The sequence below is a fragment of the Dermacentor variabilis genome, chromosome 2 (assembly GCF_050947875.1).
Source record: "Dermacentor variabilis isolate Ectoservices chromosome 2, ASM5094787v1, whole genome shotgun sequence".
Classification (NCBI taxonomy): Eukaryota; Metazoa; Arthropoda; class Arachnida; order Ixodida; family Ixodidae; genus Dermacentor; species Dermacentor variabilis.
This window is the reverse complement of record NC_134569.1, coordinates 272,710,396-272,736,466: the sequence shown is the minus strand read 5'-3', so window position 1 is coordinate 272,736,466 and position 26,071 is coordinate 272,710,396. Positions and strand designations below refer to the sequence as shown.

General features: G+C 49.3%; 1 protein-coding gene across 1 annotated transcript in view; it reads right to left on the bottom strand.

The window, feature by feature from the left end:
- LOC142571273 (monocarboxylate transporter 13-like) overlaps nt 1–11,471 on the bottom strand; it is a 682,600-nt gene extending 671,129 nt beyond the window's left edge. The window contains exon 1 of the mRNA XM_075679507.1: nt 11,237–11,471. Within this exon, the coding sequence (XP_075535622.1) occupies nt 11,237–11,471 (235 nt within the window). The remainder of the gene's footprint in view (nt 1–11,236) is intronic.
- Nucleotides 11,472–26,071: the final 14,600 nt, after the last annotated feature.

Here is a 26,071-nt window from a genome sequence, read left to right as displayed (position 1 = left end):
ACACACAGAGATGAAGACGAAAGTAAGACAAACACATGAGATCTAACTACAACTGATGTATGCAATTTAGTTTCAATTGTGGGGAGCGCTGTTCCAATACGCAAAATGCTGAACGAACTGTCCCAATTGTCCGCGTTAGTACCAGTTTCACAAAGCGAAAATGCTGGTGTTGTGAAACGTCGGTGAGTAAAGCATTCCAGAAGCAGGAGCCACCTCCCCGACCGATATCCTGACCCTTTGCAACCCTCGACCCACCCCCAGCACTAACAGCAAAGCCGCAAGCCGAACAACCAAGCAACCAAAAGCCAATGCACATGTTATGTTAGCCCAAAACGAAGTCTACGCCAGTTCCAAGAATGCAGTTGGACCGAACTCGTGAAACCAAACATGCAAAAACACACAACACCAAAGCACAATCGGTAGCATGAGGATTCACAGAATTTTCGCAACAGATGTCGGACCGTCCGGCAAGCTTATTTGATGGCATGTTCGGCACTACTCTATCTTTCGAAGTCTGGCAAAACGTTCATCTTATTTTACTACGGATTCGGTCCCCTCATCTGAGTGCCGCTTAAAAGCTGTGAAACATTCCGAAATGACGAGCAATTGCGGACAGACTTCTCCAGGGTCTTCTCCCGAAGCCATGCTGCTAAACGCGATACAGCGCAGTAGTTCATAGGCAGTTACATGAAACAAAAGCAAAAGCAAAAAACTGATTTTAAATCCACCGGCACGGACGCGAAAGTTACGGTACAAAAGCATAAATTAACGAAGGAGGCTCAGTGCACAACATGTGCGTGAACATAGCACCCAATTCATTCCGTACAACGAACACACTTCATGCGCGTATCTCCACGTAACTCAAGCAGCGAAAGCAAACATTCCAAAACAAAGAGAAACCAACTCACTTTCTGGGACGACCACAGTTCTTGTAGAAGCTCATTGCATCGGCAAACTCCCACGTCTGCCTCGCGACGTAGGCGCTGCCGCTCCTCGTTGCGAGCTCGATTGCTTTGAGTTCACGGGTAAACCGATCTCGGAGCTTCTTCCACAACTTGTGGTATTCTTCAACTACAAACGGAAAGGAGGGACAAAAAATATCAATCAAACAGTACAGTGCATGCAGCAAGTGGCATGCTTCGGCCGAGAAACGTGCAAATGAAGCCGAACGCAGCTCACCTGTAGAGAGACCGCTGCTGTGCCGTATCTGTTCCCACGCGTTCTCTTTGCGCTGTTGGTCCCTGAAATCGAGTCGCTTAGTGTCGTACACACAGGGGTGTTGCTTTATGGCTTCGATAAACCTCTCCACCACGCTATCCGATGCAAGTTCAATGTTTGAGCCGCTGGCGCCACTCATGTTGTTCGCACAGGCATCCGCCATTTTCCTCCGCAAGATGAATTGTGGGTCGGCGCGGTCGGCGGCGCCGGCGCGCGTATGGAGCAAGAGCCAAATCTGCGCCGGGCACGTCGGGGCGCGCTGGCTGCCGCCGGTTGCGTCGGTGCTGCAGTGCGTCGGACTATAGAAGGAGTTGTTTTCGCCAACGCAACGTAGCGTGTGGGAGCGCGCGCGCGCGCGCACGTTACGTCGGACTATATTTACGCCTTAAGAGTCTCGCAAGAGAACAGCAGTTTACGATAGGTAGCGAGGCAGTGGAAATAGTAAGGGAATACATCTACTTAAGACAGGTAGTGATCGGGCAACCGGATCATGAGAATGAAATAATCAGAAGAACAAGAATGGGCTGGGGTGCGTTTGGCAGGCATTCTCAGCTCATGAACAGCAGGTTGCCATTATTCCTCAACAGAAAAGTGCATTGCAGCTGTGTCTCACCAGTACTCACGTACGGGGCAGAAACCTGGAGGCTTATGAAAAGGGTTCTAATTAAATTGAGGACGACGCAACTAAATGTATATAGATGAATGATAGGTGTAACTTTAGGGGATAGGAACAGATTGGGTGAGGGAACAAACGCGAGTTCATCACATCTTAGTTGAAATCAAGAAAAATAATTGGGCAGGAAGGACATGTAATGAGGAGGGAAGATAACCGATGGTCATTAAGGGTTAGGGACTGGGTTCCAAGGGAAGGGAAGCGTAGCAGGGGCCGGCAGAAAGTTAGGTGGGCGAATGGGATTAAGAAGTTTGCAGGGACAACATGACCTCAATTAGTACACGACAGGGGTAGTTAGCCTGCCCTGCAGTGGCGTAACCAGGCTGCTGCTGCTGCTGATGATGATGACGACGACGACCACGGTTATTATGATGATTATGAAAGAAGGCAGATAGGCAAAACCCCTTCAGCAATGCTGCCAGCTTCAAAGGTGCACTTTGCACACCCTGAATGCTTCCTTATTAGACTTTGCTGCGTCCAAGCATTCTACTGTTCAGAAGTTCTCATTGAGTGCACATTGAAACCTCCCTTGCTAGTTGGTCTGAATGCTCGCGGTGCTCATGAAGCGACACCATGAGGCAAGGAAGGTGACTGGTGCCTCCAAGCTCTTGTTCGTTTATCACACTTTTCTGTTAGTAATAACCATGAGACCAGAAACCAACAAGCTCAAGTTTGGCACTCGCGTGGTTACTGTGGTGGATCCATTATAGAAAGCACAAAAACAGAAAACTCAAGGGAAAGGATAAAGCACCCTTTAATACTTAGTATTGATGCAGCCAAGCCCCTTCTTTTATTTTGTCTGGTCGTGCTATATTTTTTTAGTATATATAGGCATGAACTTCTCCTGTGCACAGCTTACTGCAGAGAGTATAGGTGATGTTCTCAATTAGTGTCCGACTTTTATATACACTATGCGCTGGCTCAAATAGGCTCGAAACACTGCAGTGGAAGCTTCTAGAAGCAAAGGTGCCTGGAAGGAGAAGAAAGAGCTGTGCTGCAACCATCTTGGCAAAATCTTTTTCCCTTTATAAAAATTGTGCTTCCGTATCAACTTCAGCCCCCCAGTTTAGAGTAAAGCACCAATTCTCAAAGAGCAAGTGCAGTCCAGCCAAAAGCATGGGCATGAATCTGCATTGTGCACCTGACTTGAAGGTGTATAACGCGTTTCATAATGGTGAATGTGCTGTAGTAAGCTTCCCTGCAATATGGATTTGTAATGCACAAGGAATTGTCAATCAAGCTTACTACGAGAACAGATGCACTTGCAAATTACATCACAATTGGAAATGATGACCGCAGTGTAAAGCTATGTACCCTTTACACTCTTAGTATGCTTTACTGCACGATGCTTATTTCCACCCCCGTATTGCGGTGTAGCAAGCAACAAAAACAAAAACGTTGCACAATTGGGCTTTTTTTAGATTACCTTCTTCGCAATACACCGATGTATCGCGGTGAAGCCTAACCAATGTACTGCGGTGAAGCATACTAAACGTGGAAAGAGGCAACTGTCACTGCACAAAATAATAGTTCTTTAATTATACGTTCGCGCGCCTGCCACCTCTCAGGTCGCCAAATTGGACATACTATGCTGGGTGATAGCGGCCACCTTCCATATTTAGTATGCTTCACCGCATAACAAAAATGTTCTGAGTCGAAGCAGTACATTTGTATTGAGTGAATAAACAAATGTTTTTTTTTAACACTACAGAAATAAATGCGCACCATGCATCAGTCTACCACACGGAAGAGCGTCGCAACAACAGGTAGCTAATTCACACAGGCCGGGTAGCCGTTACCATTCGTAAAGGGCAATTATCATGGATTATTCAATATTTCAGACACACAGAAATATGTTTATATGTTTAAGTTCGTGGTCCTTGCGTAATAAGCCTGCCAGAACTTCCACAATAGAAAGTACCACGCACAAACGTAAAGAACACAGCCATATGCCTCGTTTTCACTGCGTCGTCATGCAAATGACATATAGCATGGAAAAAGGTGAACAGGCTGTGTGTTAGCACCATAAATTCATACTAGGCAAGGAGCACACCACAATCCCGTGGCAGATGCTAATGAGGCCAAACCGGGAGCACATGTCTGTGAACGCGCAAATGGAGCCCCTAAGCTACTCTGCTCCTCCACCACCCCCGCTGCACGGCTGCACCACTCGTTTGAAGCACAGCACACGAAACACACATTCAGCGCTGAGCAGTGGGCGGTCGACGCAGTCGGATTTACATGATTTGTAGGGAGCAGCCCATCCCTCTATGTCCGTTAATAAAGTGGGACACGGCGATGGCATATCGCGGTTCGCAGAACTTTGCTGCCGAGGCGCTAGGACACTTCGACATTTCAATTGTCACCACCGCCGAGTTCTTAAGGAAGTATGGGTTACACGACGCAGATTCTCTGCTGCCGGAACTCACCGAGGCCAAAGATGCATGGCCGCACCACCACTACTCGCGGCATTCAGCCAAGTAACACAGAACCTACAACCTACACACAAGCAACGCAAACACAATCACATAAGCAACGCTGACCATGGTTGAACAATGCGTGGTCCGCGCGGGCTGGAGAACGATCACGCCGAAGACGAACATGCCACGGCGTGGCTCGGCGCCACCATCGTGCCTTCTCAAAAATCCCTAAATGACCCTGTCCCTAGCACCTAGGATAAGGTCACGTGAGGGATTTTTGTACGACATTTAGACGCACGCCGCCGAGCTCCGGCGCTGCCACCGCTTGGTGCATGCTTTCTCCGCCGCTGGCTCGCCACCTGCCCGCCTGACTCGCCGCGCACCAGTTTAAGAGGGGCGGTGCGCTCACCTAGTCAGTGCGAGCTTGGCCATGGATTAGAGCGATGAGTCTGAGCGCTTCGCGGGAGCGGAAGGCTTTGAGCCGTCATCGCCATGCGGTGTGTGACCATCCTGCGGATATCGCCCGGCGGGCTGCTTCAGTCGAGAGGGTCCAGAATGCACAGAATTCGCACCGTCCAAATCAATGTGGCGACCGTATTAGCACCCTCTGCCTTTGTGCTTCGACATTGCACATGTTCGTAGCGTCTATTTGCATGTCTAGCACTTGTTCTTTCCCTGTGATACAAGAGGCGCCGCACTGTCAAACAACCCGTCTCAACCCAAGCTTGAATGTTTAGCCACTGACCTAGGCCCAGCCGTCATACCTGGCCTAACGATAATTGCATTCCTAAGTATATAGTCAAGTGTTCGACGAAAACTCGTCTGGTGAGGAAGCATACTGGTGCCAAAAAAAATGTGCACTCGCCAAGAATGAAAGAAAACTAAAGAACATGACTTTTCGGGCCCCGTACGGGTCCCTTGATCAAAATGAAGATATAAAGCATGGGCGCGCGGCCATTTATGAATGAGGTGGCGCAGCGTACGGGTGTATATCTCGGTACGGATACCCCGCGTCCTCTTTATCGTGCGTCCAGTTGATTGAATGTAGTATGATCCTAAAAGCAAATGGCCATATAAGTGTTTCTCTTTTGCGATAAAGGCTGCTGAGTCCCAGCCAGTCAAGGCTGTGTACAGTTAGTTCGCAATGCTCCGCCAGGGCGTTTGCGCCTGTGTGGCACTTGGCGACGTCATTCCTGTGTTGTTTCAAGCGACGTTTAAAATTCCCGCTCTCACCAATGTACGAGACGTCATACTCCTTGCATGCTAACTGCTAGATCACTCCCGGGTTGTTCGTGTGCTACAAAATGTCTTTTGCGCGAACCAGCTGTTGGCCATGTTTTCGGGAACACATGTGGACGGGTTGCCCTCAGCAGCTCTTACATATTCTTGAAAGGGCTTCGCTTGTTCCCACTGTGTAAGGTACCGCCGCGCTTCACTGTTTATTTCGCCGTTTCAAGGCCAGGCTTCACTCATTTGCGTTTCTGCGTTCTGAGTAGCTGTTGAGGGTAACCATTGTTTAACAGGTCCCATTTCACAACTTGCAGCTCTTGTCTACGTTTCGTAGGGCTGGAACAGAGGCTGAATTACTGGGAAAAGAGGGCTGCTGCGACGGATCGCTTTTGTCCAGTTGGGTGCGACCACTCGAAGCTCACGTACTTTCCAGTGTGAGTTGGCTTTATCTACGCACTAGTTGTAAAGCCGCTTGAATTCCTCTCTACGAGAACATGCAGGAAGGATATGCGCGCATTGGTTTCCTTTTCAGCCGTGAACCATAAGCTCGGCTTGGAGGAATTTAGGTGCTGGAGGAAATGTGTTGCGTGCCGGCGACCGATAATACAGAAGCAGTCGTCCATGTACCTTAGAAAAAGCTTTGTGTGCGTTCCAAATGAAGACAAGGCGGCACTTTCCATATCCTCCTGAGCAACGTTGGCGCAAACAACGGACACAGCTGTGCGCTGTTCCGAATACGTGCTTGTAATACTCCTTGTTAAATACGAAGCATGTATTCTCAAGGCAAAATTTTGGAAGGCGGCAAACGTCTTGGGTTTTGAGTGGCGTGCGTTCGCGCAAAGAAGATTCAGCCTCGGCAAGTTTCCTGCAGCACTAAAGCGCATAGTCAATTGGAACGCATGTAAATATAACTTTACGTCAATGGAGATCATGACTTCATCGGCGGCAATGCAGGCGCCTCTTATTTGCTCAATGAAATGAGAGGAGCGACGAAAGTCGGCGTGAGTCCTGCAAGCGGCCTAAAAATACGCTGCAGGTGGCCGGACAGTTCGTACAGCGGCAAGCATGTGTAGTCGAGAATTTTTCGTATCGGAACGTCGGATTTGTGAATTTTCGGCACTCCGTAGAGATCTGGAGCCAATCCGTTGTGGCAGAGTAACCTGCAGTAGAGATTCTTTCTTTCGTGGGGGCGGGGGGGCGAACTTGAAAATTGCAGTAAGCGGCTTCTGGTGCTCCGCTTCCACCTTCTTCGTGAGATCCCTAGCCAGCTTGGCATAGATCGACGTGTCCTGGAGCACCCCATTTATCTTCTTGACGCAGTCCACATGGTTCAAAGCCAAAGTAGCATTTACGTTGTCCGTGGTGAGGATGACTATGTCCTTGTTTGCTATTAGTCGTTTCAAAGCGCTTCTTTCTACTGCAGGCAGCGTCGTAGGATTTCCCTCGCAACCTTCGAGATGACGCCAATTGCACGCGAGCGAGCTTCTTCCCGTAGACTAGACTCAGCAAGTCGTACCGCTTGTTCCACGGCGCAAGTCAGCTGGCTGACATTTGGCCGTGTGCCGATGTTGTACTTAAGGCCGCAGCTGAGCAGTGCATGCTCTGCCGGGTCGAGAGTGCACGAAGTTCTGAAAGCGTAGTGTGCCCGAAGTACCGGCATTTCTTCATAAAAGAAGGGAGAATTTGCAAGCCTGACACGCTGATCCTTTTTTTTTTGCTCGTGGCGGTGGCAGTACTGTTGGCGTGAAGCAGAACACTGTGGAATTCTATTGGTACTTGGTTTTCGAGTCGACTTTGGGCGAAGAAGATCTCGTCCTCCCGACGTTCGATTGTTGCCTTTGTTTCGAGGACGCGGGCCTGTAGAAGGGGTTCCTCGGCTTTGGCAATAGTCCGGTTCCCCACGACAGTCTTGACAAAGAGCGGTAGGCGCAGGGACATCGGAATGAGTGCATGCGTCTTGCAGCACGTGTTAAACTGAAGTTGATACTGGAAAGAGGCATGTCTCGTTTTCAAAATGACGAAATGACGGATTTGTGTTATGGCAGCAGTCACAGGCTTCTCTCCAAGACTAACATAGCCAAGTGTTCGACGAGAACTTGTCTGGCGAGGAAACATACTGGTGCCAAAAAACGTGCACTCATCAAGAATAAAAGAAAATAAAGGACATGAGGTAATGAACATGGACTGAGACGTGTCGCATATCAGAGAGAGCAGAAATTTCAAACAGCGCTTCAAACAACACGTGAATGACTTCGCCAAGTGCCACACAGCCACGAACGCCCTGGCGGAACATCGCGAACTTACCGGACACATCATGGACTGGGACTCGACAGCCATCATCGCAAAAGAGAAACACTTATCTGCCCGTTTGCTTTTAGAATCATACAACATTTATTCAACTAGACGCGCGATAAACAGGACGCGAGGTAATCATCCCGAGATATACACCCGTACGCTGCGGCACCTCACCCATAAACAGCCGCGCGCCTTCGCATATATCTTCATTGTCATCAAGGGTACGGGGTCCGAAACTTCATGTTCTTTATTTTTCTTTCGTTCTTGGCGAGTGCACATTTTTGGCCACCTATACCCAAGTACAGTAATTCCAGCTAAATCAGAACTTGACAAAGTGAAACAAATGTATAACCAGGATAAACCAAGCTTTAACTTTGCATATTCATGGTTAGCTGAGCTAAGCCGCAGCCATTCTTTTTTTCAAGAAACGCGTGCTAAGTAAAGCGGAAACAAACGTCGATTCTTTCTAAACATAGATTTTTCAACCTCATAAAATAATTCCGCTCAATATAAAAAACATACTGATGGTGGCCCTTAGTGGGTCCTAATCTGAACACGCCCAATAGTGGAAGCGGGCGCGTTGGCGAGCCTTCGAGTACCTCGCACGAGGAAGAGATGACGTGAATTATCATTTATTAGTGTGTAGCTGAAGAGCTCTACCGTCCAAGGAAATTTTTTGTCGTTGGCGTGGGGAACTGAAATCCCCCATCGCGGGCCGATCCCGGAGGTAGTGCAGTACCGGCCCGACCCGCAGCACAGCGGAAGCAAACTTTAAGCACTTCCCCTCCGTGGGCCGATCCCGAAGATAATGCAATGCCGGGCCGACACGCGCTGGAAGCGAAGCAGGCGTTAAGCCCTCCCCATACGCGGGCCGATCTCAAAGATAGCGCAATGCCGGGCGAAACCGCGGCGGAGGTGAAGCAGGCGTTAAGCACTCCGCATACGGTGGCCGATACCAAAGTTGGTGAAATGCCGGGCCGACCCACGGCGGAGGTGAAGCAGGCGTTAAGCACTCCTCAGACGTGGGCCGATCACGAGGTAGTGCAATGCCGGGCCGAGCCGCAGCGGAGGTGAAGCGACAGTAAGCACTCCCCATATGTGGGCCAATCCCGAAGTTAGTGATATACCGGCCCAACCCGCAGCGGAGTTGAAGCAGGACTTAGCACTCCCCATACGTGGGCCGATCCAGAAAGTAGTGCCATACTTGCCCGACCCGCGGCGAAGGTAAAGCAGGCGTCAGGGCCTGTTTACGCTCGAGCCGCCCATCACCGCAAGCTGCACCGCACGCTTGCGGTCGCGCAGAAAATTGCCCAAGTCGAACACTTATGGACCAATTTCTGTTTACAATGTGTACGGTTTACACTGTTTACACAGTGTCAACGGAAATTTGTGCACAACTGGTCGATATGTGCAATTTTTCGCGCGACCGCATGCGTGCGGTAGGCTTGCGGCGATGGGCGGCTCGAGCGTAAACAGGCCCTCAAGCACTCCCCACACGTTGGCCGACCCGAAGGCAATGCCATACCGGCCCGACCCGCGGCGGAGGTGAAGCAGGCGTTAAGCAGTCCCCATACGTGGACCGATCCCAAAGATAGTGCGATGAGGGTCCGACCCACGGCGGAGGTTAAGCAGGCGTTAAGCACTCCTCATACGTGGGCCGATCGCCAATATGGTGCAATGCCAGGCGGACTCACGGCAGAAGTGAAGCAGGCGTTAAGCACTCCCCATACATGGGCCGTTCCCGAAGATAATGCAATTCCGGGCTTAACCGCGGCGGAGGTGAAGCAGGCGTTGAGCACTCCCCATACGTGAGCCGATCCCGTAGATTATGCAATGTCGGACCGACCCGCGGCGGCGGTGAAGCAGGTGTTAAGCTCTCCCCGTACGTGGGCCGATCCCGAAGACAGTTCAATGCCGGGCCGACCCACGGCGGAGGTTAAGCACGCGTTAAGCATGCCTCATACGTGGGCCGATCCTTAAGATAGTGCAATGCCGGGCCGGCCCACAGCGTAGGGGAAGCAGGCATTAGGCACTCCCCATACGTGGGCCGATCCCGAAGACAGTGCAATGTCAGGCCGATGCACGGTGGAGGTGAAGCAGGCGTTGAGCATTCCGCGTACGTGGGCCGATCTTGAAGATAATGCAATGACCGGCCGACCCGCGGCGGAGGTGCAGTTCACCATTTAGGGGCCTTGATACACAGATCCGCTGGTCAGTCTTCTTCAAAGAATGGAAGGGCGCTGAGTTTTTCTTCTCGTAGTCCCACGCGTGTCCCTGATGCGCAATTGGAGCTACCACTTTTCTGCTTGCGCAGGTAAGCTTGACAGGTGATCATGGTATCCTTTAGCATACAGAGGTAAGTTTTTGTGTCTGGCTCCGTTTACGCCGCCGTGCTACCTTTTTAGTTGGTGGTCAGGTTTTGTTGCCCGTTTCCATTCTGTCTTTTTGTCTAGACGTCTATTGTTTTTCTAAGATGAATGCCTACAAACTACCTTCAATTTCTGCCGCTCTAATTACTTGCCATCAGTTGCCAAACTGAAATGCAAAATGAAGGGCGCTCGCATGTAATTTTTGCGGCTAGAATCGCGACTTTCTCAGTTCTTGCATCCCTTGCCTCATGAGGTCTTCACCCATATCGACGCCAATTCTCATCTTCCCTCTTACGAGGAGGAAAATGCCGTTGTGAAGGCAGTTTCATATCTTACACATGAGACATTCGGGGAGGTACCACTGGTGAAAGTATGCGATTGTAAGGAGTGAATAGGCGATGACTGAACTGTCGATTGCCGTTCACTATCAGCTTGAAAATATGCCACCCTGCACAACAAGCAAAAAACAAACACTGACAAAATCAGGCCCCCATATTGCCGTATCGAATTCATGCGTGGAAGAATGGTCACGGAGGATGTTTGTGTCGTATACTACTACAGGTAGTATAAGGTACCGCGTTTCCCAGCCTGCTGCAAAGAATCGTAGTAAATTTCATGAGTATAACGAGCTACCTAAAAAACATAAAGTGCGTCATTCTCAGCTAACATTTTTAAATAAATATAGCAAACAAATGTTGTTTTACAAAACTGTTATTATCTACTCGCTAAGCTGAAGCGCTGTAGGTATTTGTTTAGTATACAGACACGACACATACTATCTGTGCTTCGTTAGCTATGCTAGCTGGATTCCTTCGATGTACCAAGCACTGAATACCAGAACATCTTGGTTTATCGCTTGTTCCATGAAGATCATGCACTGCTCGAAAGCGTCCAGAAAGCCACGGCGCTTAATCTGGTTAGCAGCAAGAAAGGTGGCATTTCCGTCGACATTATTTTGTCAGCGCAGAATGGTGTCGTGCTGCAGTTCTCATTTTGTTCCTGCTTATTGGCATTTTAAGGTGCGTGCTTACTTGAGATGAGGTAGCAGCCGAAGGTGATGGAGGATATCCACGAGGTGGCAGCATGGCCCTCGCCAAAGTAGGCGAGAAACTCGTCGAAAAAGATGCCCGATGAGTAGACTATGCCGTCGATGACCAGGTGGCAGACGAAGCCCGCCAGCACTGCCACCCAGCCCCAGCCGCCGTCAGGTGGGGCCGGTGCAGCCTCTACGATCAGCGTCCTCTGCAACATGCTCGTCGTGTCCATTCCGATGTGCTGGAGGGAGGCAACCACCATAATTGTCTCACGCAGCTATGGTTAGGCTGAAATTATAATAACACAGGTAGAGTGACTGGACGAGAAAAATCAATACACAAACAGTGCCACTTCGAACTACAAATTCCATAACTTTGATGGTTCTATCAGAAAAAGAGACGCTGTTTCTCCAAGGAATTAATGAATCAATAATTAGGTCATTTTATTTCAGTATCGAATACACTTGGGGGGCACCGACAAAAAGCCATCAGATTTGACAGGTTCTGTACCTGTGGGTAAACGAGGGGCACGGTAACTTTAACAGAATAAATCAAAGAGCGAATAAGTGCATTATCGTAACTTCATAGATCCCTTACTGAGAAATACCAGTCAAAATATAATACATGATAACAATCCATTGTGAAAAAACGCTTGTGCACAGAAAGGGGTTCACATAAGTGCATAAATACTGCATAAATATGCACATATTCTCGTTACCGCTATAGGTTCTTTGCCTAGCAAGCTGTGAATACGTTGTTGGACAGTTTTCAGTTCCTTGATATGAGCCTATCATTGCTCACATTTTAAAAGCGAAGCTATTTTTTTCCGCGAGCACCGCCGGGTTTCGTGACCGTGCTTGCGGTCGGCCTGTTACCTTGCCGAGTAGGCTAACTAATCACAATGGAGCACGTGTGCTGCTGCGTTCTTTGCAGCACCACCAGATGGCGCTCGCCTTCGCGCATCCGGGGTTGCATGGAAGTAAACGCTTCGAATAGCATTGCACACGTATGTACATGCTGCCTCAGAAACCGTGATATGTTCAAGACGTGTGTGTGTTTGCGTGTGTGTGCCCTCATGTTTCGACTCTTTATGCAGTGACACAATGTTTCGCTCTATATATATTCCAACCAGTTGCTCCGATTCTGCCCAATGGCAAAATCTGCTCCAATTTTTACAGCCACACTGTTACCTACTAGTTGGCGGGATTCTTCGGGGCACGTCCTCACGAAAAAGTAAAGAGAAAATCTTCACCGATTGAAGCGAGAAGTTGATATATTCTTTAGTATCACGAGTATAACATACAGCACAGCATTCGTTTCAATAAAGAAGAAGCACAAAGCAAGCATCCAAACCGCATGATTATTGATAAGGCTGTACTGATATCAATGCGAAGCGCGTAGCGCTCCCCGCATACGCTTCCTGCTAAAGATTACTCTTGCAGAAGTTGCCACGTCGACGGGAACTTGCGACGCGCGGAGTGACGTCACTAGCTTTTAATATATAAATGAACCAGCCTTGCGCCTGATTTCATTGTAGTTGCAGCATGGTTATGGGCAGGTGACGCATAGTTAGAACTTGCCGACGATCAGCATGAATACGTGGATCGGCAAAAAGAGAAAAAAAAACGACAGTGCGACCAGCGGCGGCGTGCTGCCAAAACGCATTTCTCTAAAGTATTACATCATCTCCTTCAGCAGCAGTTGCAGTGGTGGTTTTCGCTGGACATCCACTTTCTCAGGCCAGGATCGCGAGTCAATATTTTTTTTCTCCTTGATCGCCATGTTATGTTTGTGTATCGTGTGCGTGCTAGGATAACAAATCTACAGTTAAATGTTGCGCTATGTATATGCCACTTTCTTCGCTGTTCTCGTCCACTCATGCTATATACTGTTATATACTAATGCGAAACAATTAGCGTGCCAACGTGCTTTGGCTAACGTTAAGGCAAATTTCTACATGAGAAGCTGCGGTCTCGACGAACGACATTGTTCGTTTTTGAATAGCAGACCTGCGAAAGACAGACCGAAAAGACCAGCGCTTATTAGCAACTCGCTTAAGCTTACAGCCATTTTAGCTATACTTGTCATTGGTGTTTTACAGCGAAGCTGTATACCACTACCGTCCAAGGAAATTTCCGTGTCGTTGACATGGTAAGCGAAAAAATTCCCCGTAGGTAGGCCAGTCATGGTGATAATACAATGCCGGGCCGACCCGCGGCGCAAGTGAAGCAGGCGTTAAGCACACCCCCTACGTGGGCCGATCCCGAAAATAGCGCAATACTGGGCCCACCCGCGGCGGAGGTGAAGCAGGCGTTAAGCACTCCCCGTACGCGAGCCAATCTTGAAGATAATGCAATGCCGGGCCGACTCGCGGCGGAGGTTAAGCAGAAGTAAGGCCCTCCACATACGTGAGCCGATACCGAAAATAGTGCAATGCCGGGGCGATCGGAGGCGGAGCTGAAGCAGGCGTTAAGCACTCACCATACGTCCCAGGTAGCACAAAAGAGATACATAACGCTCATATAGCGTTCATCCGAGACGATAAAAGCAGTTTAAAAAACGAAGAAGACAACTTCGTTATTGAAACGTCGTATATGTCTGCTAACGTCCGGCTTGATTACTTTTTTCAGACAATCTATAAAAGCTCTTCAAAAGGTATTAGAAAAGATGGTCTTGAAGTAGTATTTGGAAAGACACAAATAATCCCGTTGGCCGGGCTCTTCATATATGATTGCTCAACGCTTTTAGGGCGTTATCGAAAAGCTGGTCTAGAAGTAGTCCTGAAAGGTTTACGACAACCTGAAGCTCGTTTTCGCGGTTCGCAAATGAGTTGAAGCGTCGGTGTCTACTGCTATTGACCTCCTGGCGCAGTGCCAAGTACTTTTGCCTATACAGGCCGAGGCATCCTCGACCAAAACGCCTGAAAATGAACATGACGAAAATGATTCTGTAATGCCGCCTTTGGTACACAGCAACGATACAACCAAAGTGCGAGTGAGTTCCCGCTAAGAAATGGGCGCGTCTTGACAATCGGCTAGGCGAGGGTTTTGTCCCATGAGCGCATGAAATGAGAACGTCACAAAGCAACACTTTATTGCAAAAATATTATAAGGCAAGGTCTGAGAAAAAGATATGAGAAATGGAATGTAACTCGAATTAAACCAAGAATCACTAAAACTACCAAAAAATATTCCAAATGAACTAGAAATTGATCAACTATGACTAGAACATCCATAAACGAAATTGGTAAGCCCACACAAAATGACGAACAGCAAGAACGCGAAGTTTGCTAAACATTCTCATTTTGCACAGTAAAGAGCACGTGCTACCAGATAAACAGACTATAGTTATTTATAAATTTACATCAGAGGAACTGCAAGAAGCACAATGAAAATGGAAGATTGAGTCGCATGGTATCTGCCTAGAAGCAATGTTACCAATAATCTAGAGGTTTGAAAAGAACACAAAAGTAACAACGACACATGCCATCAAAAATCAATCCTGCTATAAAAACCAAATAACGGGAACATGTCTAAATCGAAAACCAAAACGCCTGTACGATAAATTAATATAATAATGGTGACATAATTGAAAGAACTACAAAAATAAAAGTCAATCAAATGAAAGATGTTATAGAATGCTGAAACAAGGAAATCTGTTTAACAATTGAGGACCACTGCAATGCAAAACACGATGAAACTGAGTAACGCTACATAACTAAAGGAACATGAGTAATCTAGTACACGAGAAATTAACGTGCAAGCCTCCTTATTAGAAACTTGTATAAACCTGGAAATTAACTTGAATAGACAGGAAGCTGCGCTTCAGTAACCAAGGGAGCAATAGTCATAATAAATAAGAATCGTTTATATAATTAGCATTGTACAGAAGGTACATACCTGCCGCTCTCGCAGAAACAGATATAAGGTCGCAAGGAATCATTTGCAAACCCATGAATACATTAGTACACTTTGCACACAACTCCAGTCTTCTCAAGAAAAAAAGAAAAAAGAAGAAACGCTTTACCAGTTCAACACCCCCCCCCCCCGCCACCTTCCACATCCAAAAATATTTGGCACACAGTCCAGGCAGAGCTCCATCGATCAGCAGCTTGGGAGCACACTACTTTGTACAGTTCTACTGACGATGGCACTGCCGTACATAGTCCCTATCGAAAATTTGTTGGTTGCTGGGTATTGTGGAATCCATCACCCACCATCAAGGTGGATTGTGGTGTTGGGTGGAATGGTGGGTGCTGGGCGACATGGTGTGTGACGGGTGGCACGGTGAGTGCTGGGCGGCGCGGTGGGTGCTAGAGGGCACGGTGGGTGACGAGTGGCACGATGGGTGGCGGGTGGCACGGTTGAGGTGGGGCGGCACGGTGGGTGCTGGGCGGTATGCTGGATATGATCGTGGACACAGCATGTCAAAGGCAAGTTGTGCGATGTATTGAAGGAGTAGCCATTGCACTTTGGAAGCTCATGACAGGCTATCTTCAAGTGATCTTGAGTCTTGTGAATTGTACAGTCTGTTCGAAATGTGGTCATGTATGTGGGTATTTTCATGCCATAAATAATCAATATAGGCGCCACATACTAAGTTGCGCATCATCACACTTTATTGAAAAAAAATTCACTGGACTTATGCTGTATTTAGTTTCGCACTCGCTTGCCCTGGTGACCTGCTTCTGTAAAAGAAGCTCCGAAGGCGCTTCCGCACGAAAGCAAGGCCGTTCTCAGGAGGCGGCGCTGGTGGCCCCATCGGATGGTCACCTATGTATTTCTTCAGGAAGTCTAAAAGAAGAGTGCAACAATTATATAATGAGTAAATTGTTTTGGCAATGATTTGAAGCAATAAGTGAATGAAGCAGATCTGCTGCAATCACTTCAAGTAAAAGATCGATTCAACAAAACTTTCAGATAATAAAATGCAGTAAATATTACACACAGACCTATGTTAGCCAGTGCACAAGCCAGAGCAGCCTTATTTGCAGTGAGAACGCATTGCATGCATCGCCTTGTTTTTCAGATATACACGTGAGTTTTGTTGGTGTTTTTTGCCAAAGTGACGCCTCTTCTCATGGATTGGCTTTAGTCACATGACAGTTGCACTCAAAGCCTCATTGGGCAGATCTATGGCTTCCGATTTGGCATCAGTTGTCTGCTCTTTGACCACCCAAATTCCTGTCAAATTAGGAGAGTCATGATTTGGCTACAATGTCTCTTACGCATGCAAGAGAGCTGAAAGGCGCAAACTGCCTGGTTTGTCCACTCTATCATTTGCAACCATCACCTGTTACTCGTGCAGTTGGTGAAGGTACGGGTCCTAACTTTATCATTTGCCATATAGGCATAAAGAATTGTATGTAAAAGTTGTAGTCATTGTTGGTTTGCAAGCTTTATTTAGCTACAAATGATGGCAACCAATTTTTTTAAAGTGAAGCTTGCTTGAGCTCTTCTGCTAACTTTACGGGCGCTGCTGCTGCTTTGGTCTTGTCATGCTTGCGCTGGGTTGCTTGCAACACCACCAGATGTCACTAACCTCCACGGGTGCCGGATGCTGCTGCTGTGCCAGCATTTCACAGCTTGTGCGTATTGCACGTGTTTTGCTTGTTTTAATTCTTATACGACAAGAATGCAGGTGTTGGACTCGGATAGTGGAAACATTACAATTTTCCTTTGCCTGAAGAATGCGCTTTGAATTGGAGTCTCAGCAGTGTGATGGCCATGTATGTAGAAGTAGCCCACAAACGCGCCAGCAAGATAGCTCCGAGGCGTGCACTCGGCGTCGAGGACACCCAGGCCCGAAAGAAGCGTCACACAGAACAGGAGCGTCTTCGCTACGCAGCGAAATGTGCTGCAGAATGCGAATGTATGTATGCAACTTATTAAAAGAGGAAAAGAACCGCGACATCGGATGGGACGTAAGACGAAGAAGTGAACAGGAGGAGCGGTAACTAGCAACTGAGGTTTGCTAACATGAAACACATAGCAGCAAAAGGTCGCATCTGCACGCAGCGTGCCTTAACATACTGAAGAACAAGATGAAACACACGTGGCAGAAAACAACTGTCATTGGTTAATCTAAAATGGGGTTTATTTATCTAGGAGAGCCACCGATGGCTCACTTACACATTCGTCTAGGACAAGTCTGCGCATGTGTGCCGCTTCCAAAATTTCTCTCTCAAGTCTGGTCTCTCCCCGTTCCATTATGACGGCTAAATTGAATTTGCATTCCCTGGTGTGTTTGGGGGATTGGCGCTGCTATTACCCTTCAAGATGCGGAAAAGCTACCGCAGTCTATCCTTACTACATTGGCCAGTTTGGCCAATGTAAACAATGCCGCACTGCAGCGGAAACTAGCACACCACATTGGTGGCACAGTGCACGTACAGGTGTTCGTGCTTAGTAGTACAGGCGACCTTGCGCGGATCATCCGCCACGCGCCTACGTAGTTGCGATAACTTGCAGGGGGCTGAGAACATCAGTCAAATGCCTTGCCTGTTTGGACACCACATTCTTCGGGTTGTGTGCAATTTGTGCACATAAGGCATGACTTCTAGGAGGCCTCTGTTGTGGGGAGTCGCCTGCTCCCGCCCACGTGCCTTGTGCTGCAGCTTCCACAACAACCATTTACCCACTTCCTAAAGAAGGGCTGAAGGAAATCCTGCCTGTTTCAACTTATTTACTTGGGTCTGAATACTTTCAGCTGTCTTTTGCTGGCATAAATTGAAAAGCGCTGACCTCAAACAGGTGATAGCTACGCCTCTCTTAATCAATTTGGAGTGTGAAAAAGAGAATGGTAAAATGGCCTTCTCAGAACGCGGCATATAGGCCCAGCACATTTGATCAAGCATTTCAATGGAAATGTGTAAGTCTAAAAGCTGAATACCCAGCTCTTGCTTCTATACAAGGGTAACATTGAGGCATTTGGCACAATGTTTAAAAATTTCTAGTATACTTCCTCGGTAACACTGCTATGAGTCCGTTTATGGTCAACGTTTATCAGGACTGAGCAATGGTCGAGATATTGACACGTGAACTCGTTTATCTTTAACGGGTGAGCGCTTTTACCGTCTAAGAAATGTTATCGCTCAACGCAGGACGCGTCTACATGTATCGGAAGTTTCTAGAATGTTATCGATGCTTCTATCCGCTGTCGGTTGTCGCCGAATCTTGTGTAATCTGATTGCATGCATGCGCCATGTGAATGGCGTAGAACTTTGTGGAAGGCACGCGGGTCTCAGCAATTGCTCTGGAACATTCGACGACTGAACTATAAAAGCCGACGTGCTTGACTCGCTGATCAGATTTTGGACGTTCGCCGACTGTGTTCGCCGTTTTCGTTGAGCATTGAGTGTAGCCTGTTTTTCTGGGCACAGGTTCGCCCAATAAAGTTAGTTTCGCCATTCACAGTTTTCTTGCTGTGTCCTAAACCATCCCTACCACGTGACATCTGGTGGAGGTGCTTTGCGTTCATGAACCGGACGCCCCCAGTAGGCCATGACCGAAGCCCTAACGCCGAAGACAATACGAACGTCGTCAAAAACCAGCGAGGTAGCCGCAGGCTCCAAGGACTGCCCCCGGAGCACGGACTTCTGCCTGAGACGACCTGGAAGATCGTCGCCCAGTCCACCCCAATGGCAGCCCCAGCGTTCCCCATCGTGCTGCAGCAGCCCAGGGAGCCTCCGACGTTCCGCGATTCAACATTCGAGGAACCGGAAACCTGGCTTGAGACATATGAGACGGTCGCTGCATTTAACAGCTCGAACAGCGACGACAAACTTCGACATAACTCTTTTTCGCATTGGAAGACACCGCCAGGACGTGGTTCGACAACCGAGATGCCGCATTACCGACGTGGAACCTGTTCCGAAGCGGCTTCCTGCAGACATTCACAAGCGTCGCACGCCGAGAACGAGCCCAAGTTCTACTAGAAACCCGAGTGCAGCTGCAAAATGAGACCGGCGCGATTTTTACAGAAGAAATGAGCCGCCTATTCCGCCACGGCAACCCGGAAATATCCGAGGAGAAGAAAGCCCGCCTACTGATGCGCGGTGTAGACGAGAAACGTTTCGCCGGAATGGTACGGAGCTCACCGCAGACCGTCGACGAATTCCTCCGCGAGGCCACCAGCATCGAGAATACACTGGAAATGCGGAACCGGCAATTCAACCGCTGCACGAACTCGACAAACTACGGCGGAGTTCAGTCACTTGCCAATGATGATCTGTGCGAGACTATCAGAGCGATCGTGCGCGAGGAGCTGCAGAACCCGTTTCCTTCATCACAGCCTCAAGTGGCTTCAATTGCCGACGCCGTCTGTGAGGAGCTCCAACAACAAATCGGAGTAGCCCCTGAATCACCGCAGCCTCAGCCGCAAGCGATGACATACGCCACTGTAGTCCGCCGTCACCTTTCCCCTCCGCGCCCTTGGCAGGGCCCAGTAACGACACAGTTCCGTCGTCCGCCACCACCCCCGCCGCCAGCACACCAACCCGTCACCCCACGCAGCATTCCAAGGAAGACTGACGTCTGGCACGCCACCGACCACTGTCCGCTGTGCTACCACTGCGGAGAAGGAGATCACATCTACCATCGATGCCCATACCGGGAGATGGGACTCCGAGGGTTTGTCGTTAACGCGCCGCGACCACAGCTTGGCGAACGACCTCGCGATATCACCGATTACCTCGCCGCCAATCAATGGAGCCCTCGACGAGCATCACCAGGCCGCTACCTGTCGCTGCAGCGCCGGCCATACACTGGCCCAGCCCGGGGCCGCTCTGCGAGCCCAAATCCGGAAAACTACAACTAGCAACCGATGAAGGTACGGTTGCTGTTCGTCGAACTGACGAAGATCCTCTGCCGCCGATGAAGACGCCGAAGAGACCACATCGAAGACATAACAACGACACGTCACCGTCCCGACGAAGTCCGGAAGCAAACAATACGCCGACGAAAGCCAACCTGACGACGCCACGTACAAGCCACAGGTCAATGCGACGCAGCCGTGATCCGACGCCATCACCTAACTGTAACGCAAGACAAGGAACCACCGGCCTTGACGCGCTTCTCGACGGCCACGCAGTCACCGCCTTAGTAGACACACGAGCCGATTACTCCGTCATGTTTGGACCCATTGCCGCCCAGTTGACGAAAGTTAAGACTGCATGGGAAGGCCCTCAAATTCGGACAGCTGGAGGACACCTCATCACGCTGACCGGAATCTCCAAGGCAAGAATTACCGTTCATGACTGGACTTACCCTGCATCTTCGTTATCCTCCAACAATGTTCACGCGACGTCATTCTCGGCATGGACTTCCTAAACCAAAATGGCGCAGTCATCGACCTGAAGTCAAAGTCGATAACGCTGTCGGAAGATCAAGCGATACCGCCGGAGAGTTCTCGTAGCCACAATTTTTTGAGCGTGCTCGAAAGTCAAGTCAGAATCCCACCCAGCTCCAGCATTGTCATTTTCGTCGGCACCAAAACCCCTGCGGATGTAGAAGGTGTCATCGAGGGTGACCAACGCCTACTGCTGTGCCATGAAATTTGCGTCGCAAGAGGGATTGCTTTACTGCCCGGCGGAAAAGCGAAAGTGTTGCTGACAAACTTCAGCCAGGAGTTAAAGCACATCAACAAGGGTACGACGATTGCGTACATGAAGGAACTTCTGGAAACCAGCAATGCGTTTGGCCGTATCTACCCCGATGACCATAGTTCCCGAACCAGAATTCAACGCAAATCCAGGTTTCACCAAGAGTAAGCAGCAACAGCTCAGAAGTCTTCTCCGACGATACAAAGACTGCTTTTCGACGTCATCATGGATTCGACAAACACGAGTTGCAAAGCATCGCATAATTACCGAAGAGTGCGCTCGACCACTCTGCCAGAGCCCTTTCCGAGTTTGGACGCGAGAACGTGAAGCTATTAGGCATCAAGCCCGCGAAATGCTGCGCGACGACATCATCCAGCCGTCGGAAAGTCCGCGGGCATCGCCTGTAGTTCTGGTGAAGGAAAAGGACGGAACCTTACGTTTCTGCTTCGATTGTCGTCCACTGAACAAGATCACGAAGGACGCATACCCCTTTCCACGGATAGACGAAGCATTCTGTCGGCTCTGCAACGCTAAATACTTCTCGTCGATAGACCGCAAGCCTGGCTACTGACAAATAGAAGCCGACGAGAGAGATCGCGAAAAGACCGCCTTCATCACACAAGACGGCCTCTGCGAGTACAAGGTCATGCCATTCGGACTATAAACGGCGCCTGCAACGTTTCAGCGTGTCATGGACACGGTGTTAGCAGGATTGAAGTGGCAGACGTGTCTTGTTTACCTGTATGACGTTGTTCTCTTCGCCAGAAATTTCGACGATCACCTTACGCGGCTTGCGACAGTCTTAAGCCCAGACCACACGTACGCTTGCGGACGCGCGCAAGCTCGCGTTCACGCGCCCACGCATGCGCAGACGGTGCGGCATGGCTCGTACGCGTCGAAACGCGGCGTGATCGCGGGGAACAGCTCCACTCTGTTATCGGGCGCTTCGGTTGACTCGCGTCGGCGCGCCTAGCTACGCAGCTACGGCGCGAAACGTTCACCTCTCGGTGAAACAGATTTATATCATGCAAGAAAGTGGTGGTTCTTTCCTTTTTTCGCTGCTCTAACAGCTATAAAAATATTACAACTATGTTTATATAAATTGAAGCATTTTGAAACACTGTCGATAACAAAGTACGAAGCGGTGCCTACCAAGGCGTCTGTGAGTGAGCGCGCGCTGTCGCGCGTCTTTGTGGGTGCAAACCGCCATTACTCGCGAGGCGCGGCAGGCGCTAGGCGCGCGGACGCGAGCTTACGCGCGTCCGCAAGCGTACGTGTGGTCTCGGCTTTAGAGGCCACCAGGTTATCAGGGCTCACTCTGAAGTAGGTAAAGTGCTGCTTCGATTACGATGAGCTTTTGTTTCTAGGCCCCGTCATCAGCAAATCTGGAGTACGCCCCGACCCGCAAAAGACACCTGCCATCGCAAAGTTTCCGCAATCCACCGACAAGAAGGCAGTGCGTATATTATTTGGTCATGTGCGTTTTCTACGGGCGCTTTGTCAAGGGTTTTTTGCACATCGCTGAGTCGTTAGCACACCTAACCAAATGTGATGTCTAGTTCATGTGGGGAACGCCACAGACCGACGCATTTCAAGAATTCGAACGACGCATGCAGTCACCGCCGGTACTTGCACACTTCGACGAAGACGCCGATACCGAAATCCACACTGGCGCCAGTAGCCTAGGCCTCGGTGCTGTCCTAGTCCAGTGGAAAGACGGACTTGAACGTGTGATATCTTATGCTAGCCGGTCGCTGTCAAAACCGGAAGGCAATTATTCTACGACTGAAAATGAATGCCTCGCCATCATTTGGGCTACAGCAAAATTCCGCCCTTAGCTATATGGCAGGCCATTCAAAGTCGTCAGCGACCATCACGCCTTGTGTTGGCTAGCTAACTTAAAGGACCTTAAACCAATAAACCTTAAACCAGAACCTAAAGGACGGTGGAGCCTCAGACTGCAAGAATATGATGTCACGGTAATCTACAAGTCCGGACGAAAACACTGTGACGCCAACTGCCTATCGCGCGCCCCCATCGATCCCCCGCCGCAAGACGACGAGAACGACGACGCCTTCTTTGGAATAATAAGCACGGAAGCCTTCTCTAAACAGCAACGAGCAGACCCGGAGCTAAAAGGCCTGGTCGAGTATTTGGAATGGAACACCGCCGTTGTCCCTAGGGCATTTAAGCGCCGATTGTCTTCGTTCACGCTACAAAACAACCTGCTCGTGACGACCTTGTAACTAGTCTGCGCCAGCTGCCTTTTAGTTCTGTCAGCGCTGCGTCCAGAAGTACTCCACGCCCTACATGGTGATCCAACCGCTGGGCACCTCGGATTCTCCCGGACGCTGTCGAGGATACAGGAAAGGTATTACTGGCCGCGTCTGACCGCCGACATCGCCCGTTACGTCAAGACATGCCGAGACTGTCAGCGACGCATGACAGCATCGACAAGGCCAGCGGGATTACTACAGCCGATCAAACCTCAGTGCCGACCATTTCAGGAGATCGGGATGGATTTCTTGGGACAGTTTCCGACGTCAACCTCCGGAAATAAGAGGATCGTCGTGGCGACGCACTCTCTCACCCGCTTCGCTGAAACTAAACCTCTACCGAAATGCAGCGCAGCCGAAGTGGCGAAAGTTTTTGTCGAGAACATCCTGCTGCGACATGGTACCCCAGAAGTCCTCATCGCCGACAGAGGAACGGCCTTTACAGCAGAGCTCACCCAAGCCATTCTGCAATATAGCCAGGCAAGCAACAGGAGGACCACTGCTTACCACCTGCAGACGAATGGTCTCACGGAGCGCCTGAAGAAGACCCTCACCGACATGCTGGCAATCTACGCCGACGTCGAACACAAGACCTGGGATGCTGTCCTGCCGTACGGAACCTTCGCCTACAACATGGTGGTGCAAGAAACAACAGAGATCACGCCGTTCAAGCTGGTTAACGGCAGGAATCCGACGACTACTCTCGACGCCATGCTGCCGCACGTCTACGGCGAAGAAAATCTAGACGTTGCCACCTATCTCTAGCGCACCGAAGAAGCCCGACAGCTTGCCCGCCAGCGGATCAAGAGCCAACAGAGGACGGACGGCCGACACTACAACGTTCGACGACGCTACGTCGAGTACCAGACCGGTGACCGTGTTTGGGTTTGGACCCCTATACGCCGACGAGGACTGAGGGAGAAGGTTTCACGCCGCTATTCCTGACCATACAAGATCATCCGACGCATTGGTGCACTCGATTATTAGGTCGTGCCAGACGGCATTTCGCTATCACAGCGGCGCCGCTCACGACCTGAAGTAGTTCATATTGTGCTACTTAAGCCGTTCCACCAGGGCTAATGAGCTCTGGAGAAGTCGCATAGCTGAACTTTGGACATCATTTTGGAGAGTGTTATTTTATACTTTTTTCTTTGTTGTTGTGTTACTTTGTTTCAGAAGTGTCCTTATTTTCACCTCCCGTTATGTTTGTATCATCCGGACGATGCCTTTTCAGAGGGCGGAATTGACACGTGAACTCGTTTATCTTTTATGGGTGAGCGCTTTTGCCGTCTAAGAAATGTTATCGCTTAGCGCAGGATGCGTCTACATTTATCGGAAGTTTCCAGAATGTTATCGATGCTTCTATCCGCTGTCTGTTGTCGCCGAACCTTGTGTAATCCTGATTGCATGCATTTGCGACGCCAATGGCGTAGGACGTTTTGGCAGGCACGCGGGTCTCAGCGACTGCGCTGGAACATTGGACGACTGATCTATAAAAACGGATGCGCTTGACTCGCTGATCAGATTTTCGGCGATCACCGACTGTGTTCGCCGTTTTCGTTGAGCGTTGAGTGTTGCCTGTTTTTCTGAGCAGAGGTTCGCCCAATAAAATTAGTTTCGCCATTCACAGTCTTCTTGCTGTATCCTCAACCGTCCCTACCACGTGACAATATCTAAAGACTATTTGAACACCAAGGCTGGTAGCGTCAAGCTGAGCATGAAGCTGGCGGTCAAACCTAGCCAGGTAGATTTCGCATAGGATAGGCACTACACACATACCTACGCAGGTGCCCCATTTTCGGGTGTACCGGCTCCTTTCAAATTTTACAAGTGTTGTGCATAGCTAGAACCTTAAAATTTCCAACAAACCTTCTCCCTTGATGCCACAATGGTTTTGAAGAGACACTACACTAGACAAGTCGATTAGTTCGCTGTCCGCGCATAAAATTTCATGTAGAACAGAGCAGAAGATCGCTGCAATATGTTTCGAAATGATGAAATTCACACCTAAGTCACTTTGTTGGAGCACCGCTCTCCCATCTGCGAAGCACTTACCATGTCCGGGCGTAAGGCTGTTGAGATGCTTCATGAGTTATCTGCTGAGGATGACCTGCCAGCTGCCTTTTTCTGTCACTATTGTTTTTAGACGGCACAAGTCCTTATGTGTCTTTGTAGAAAAGAACGCCACAAATGTGGTGCACTAGTTTCCGCTGCAATGAGGCAGTGTTTGCGTTGGCCAAACTGGTCAATGTAACAATGATAAAGACGGCGGCAGCATTTCCGCTCCCTGAAGAGTAATATCAGCGCAAATCTCCTCAGACACACCAGGGAATGCAAATGTTGCTACCCCAAATTCAATCAAGACATCATTGTAGGACGGGGAGGCTCTAGACTTGAGCGGGAAATTATTGAAGTGGCACAGCTGCGCAGACTTGGCCTAGACGAGTGTGTAAGTGAGCCTTCGGGTGGCTCTCCTAGATAAAGAAACCCCATTTTCGGTTAAGCAATGACAGTTGTTTTCTGCCACGTGTGTTTCAACTTGTTCTTCAATATCTTAAAGCACACTGCGCACAGATGTAACTTTTTGCTGCTATGTGCTTCATGGTAATAAACTTCAGTTGCTAGCCTACCGCTCGTCCTTCCCACTTTTATCTCACACCCTGTCTGAAGTGGCAGTTCTTTTCCTCTTTAAACATGCCAGACCAACTGGCCCAAATTCCCCCCCCTTGAACATGTATACAATATACATACAATTACTATAACTAATTGAAGTATACACATCCCCATAATTTGATTAAGTTTAATACCTCTGCCATGATTCGGTGCGCTATGTGAGGCAATCACAGTGCTCAATTCCCTCTCCGAGATTATGATCAATGACTCGGTACAACGCATTCGCAACAACGTGAGTGTTCTGTTGACTATGCAGACAAACAGCAGTGGTGCACTGAAGGT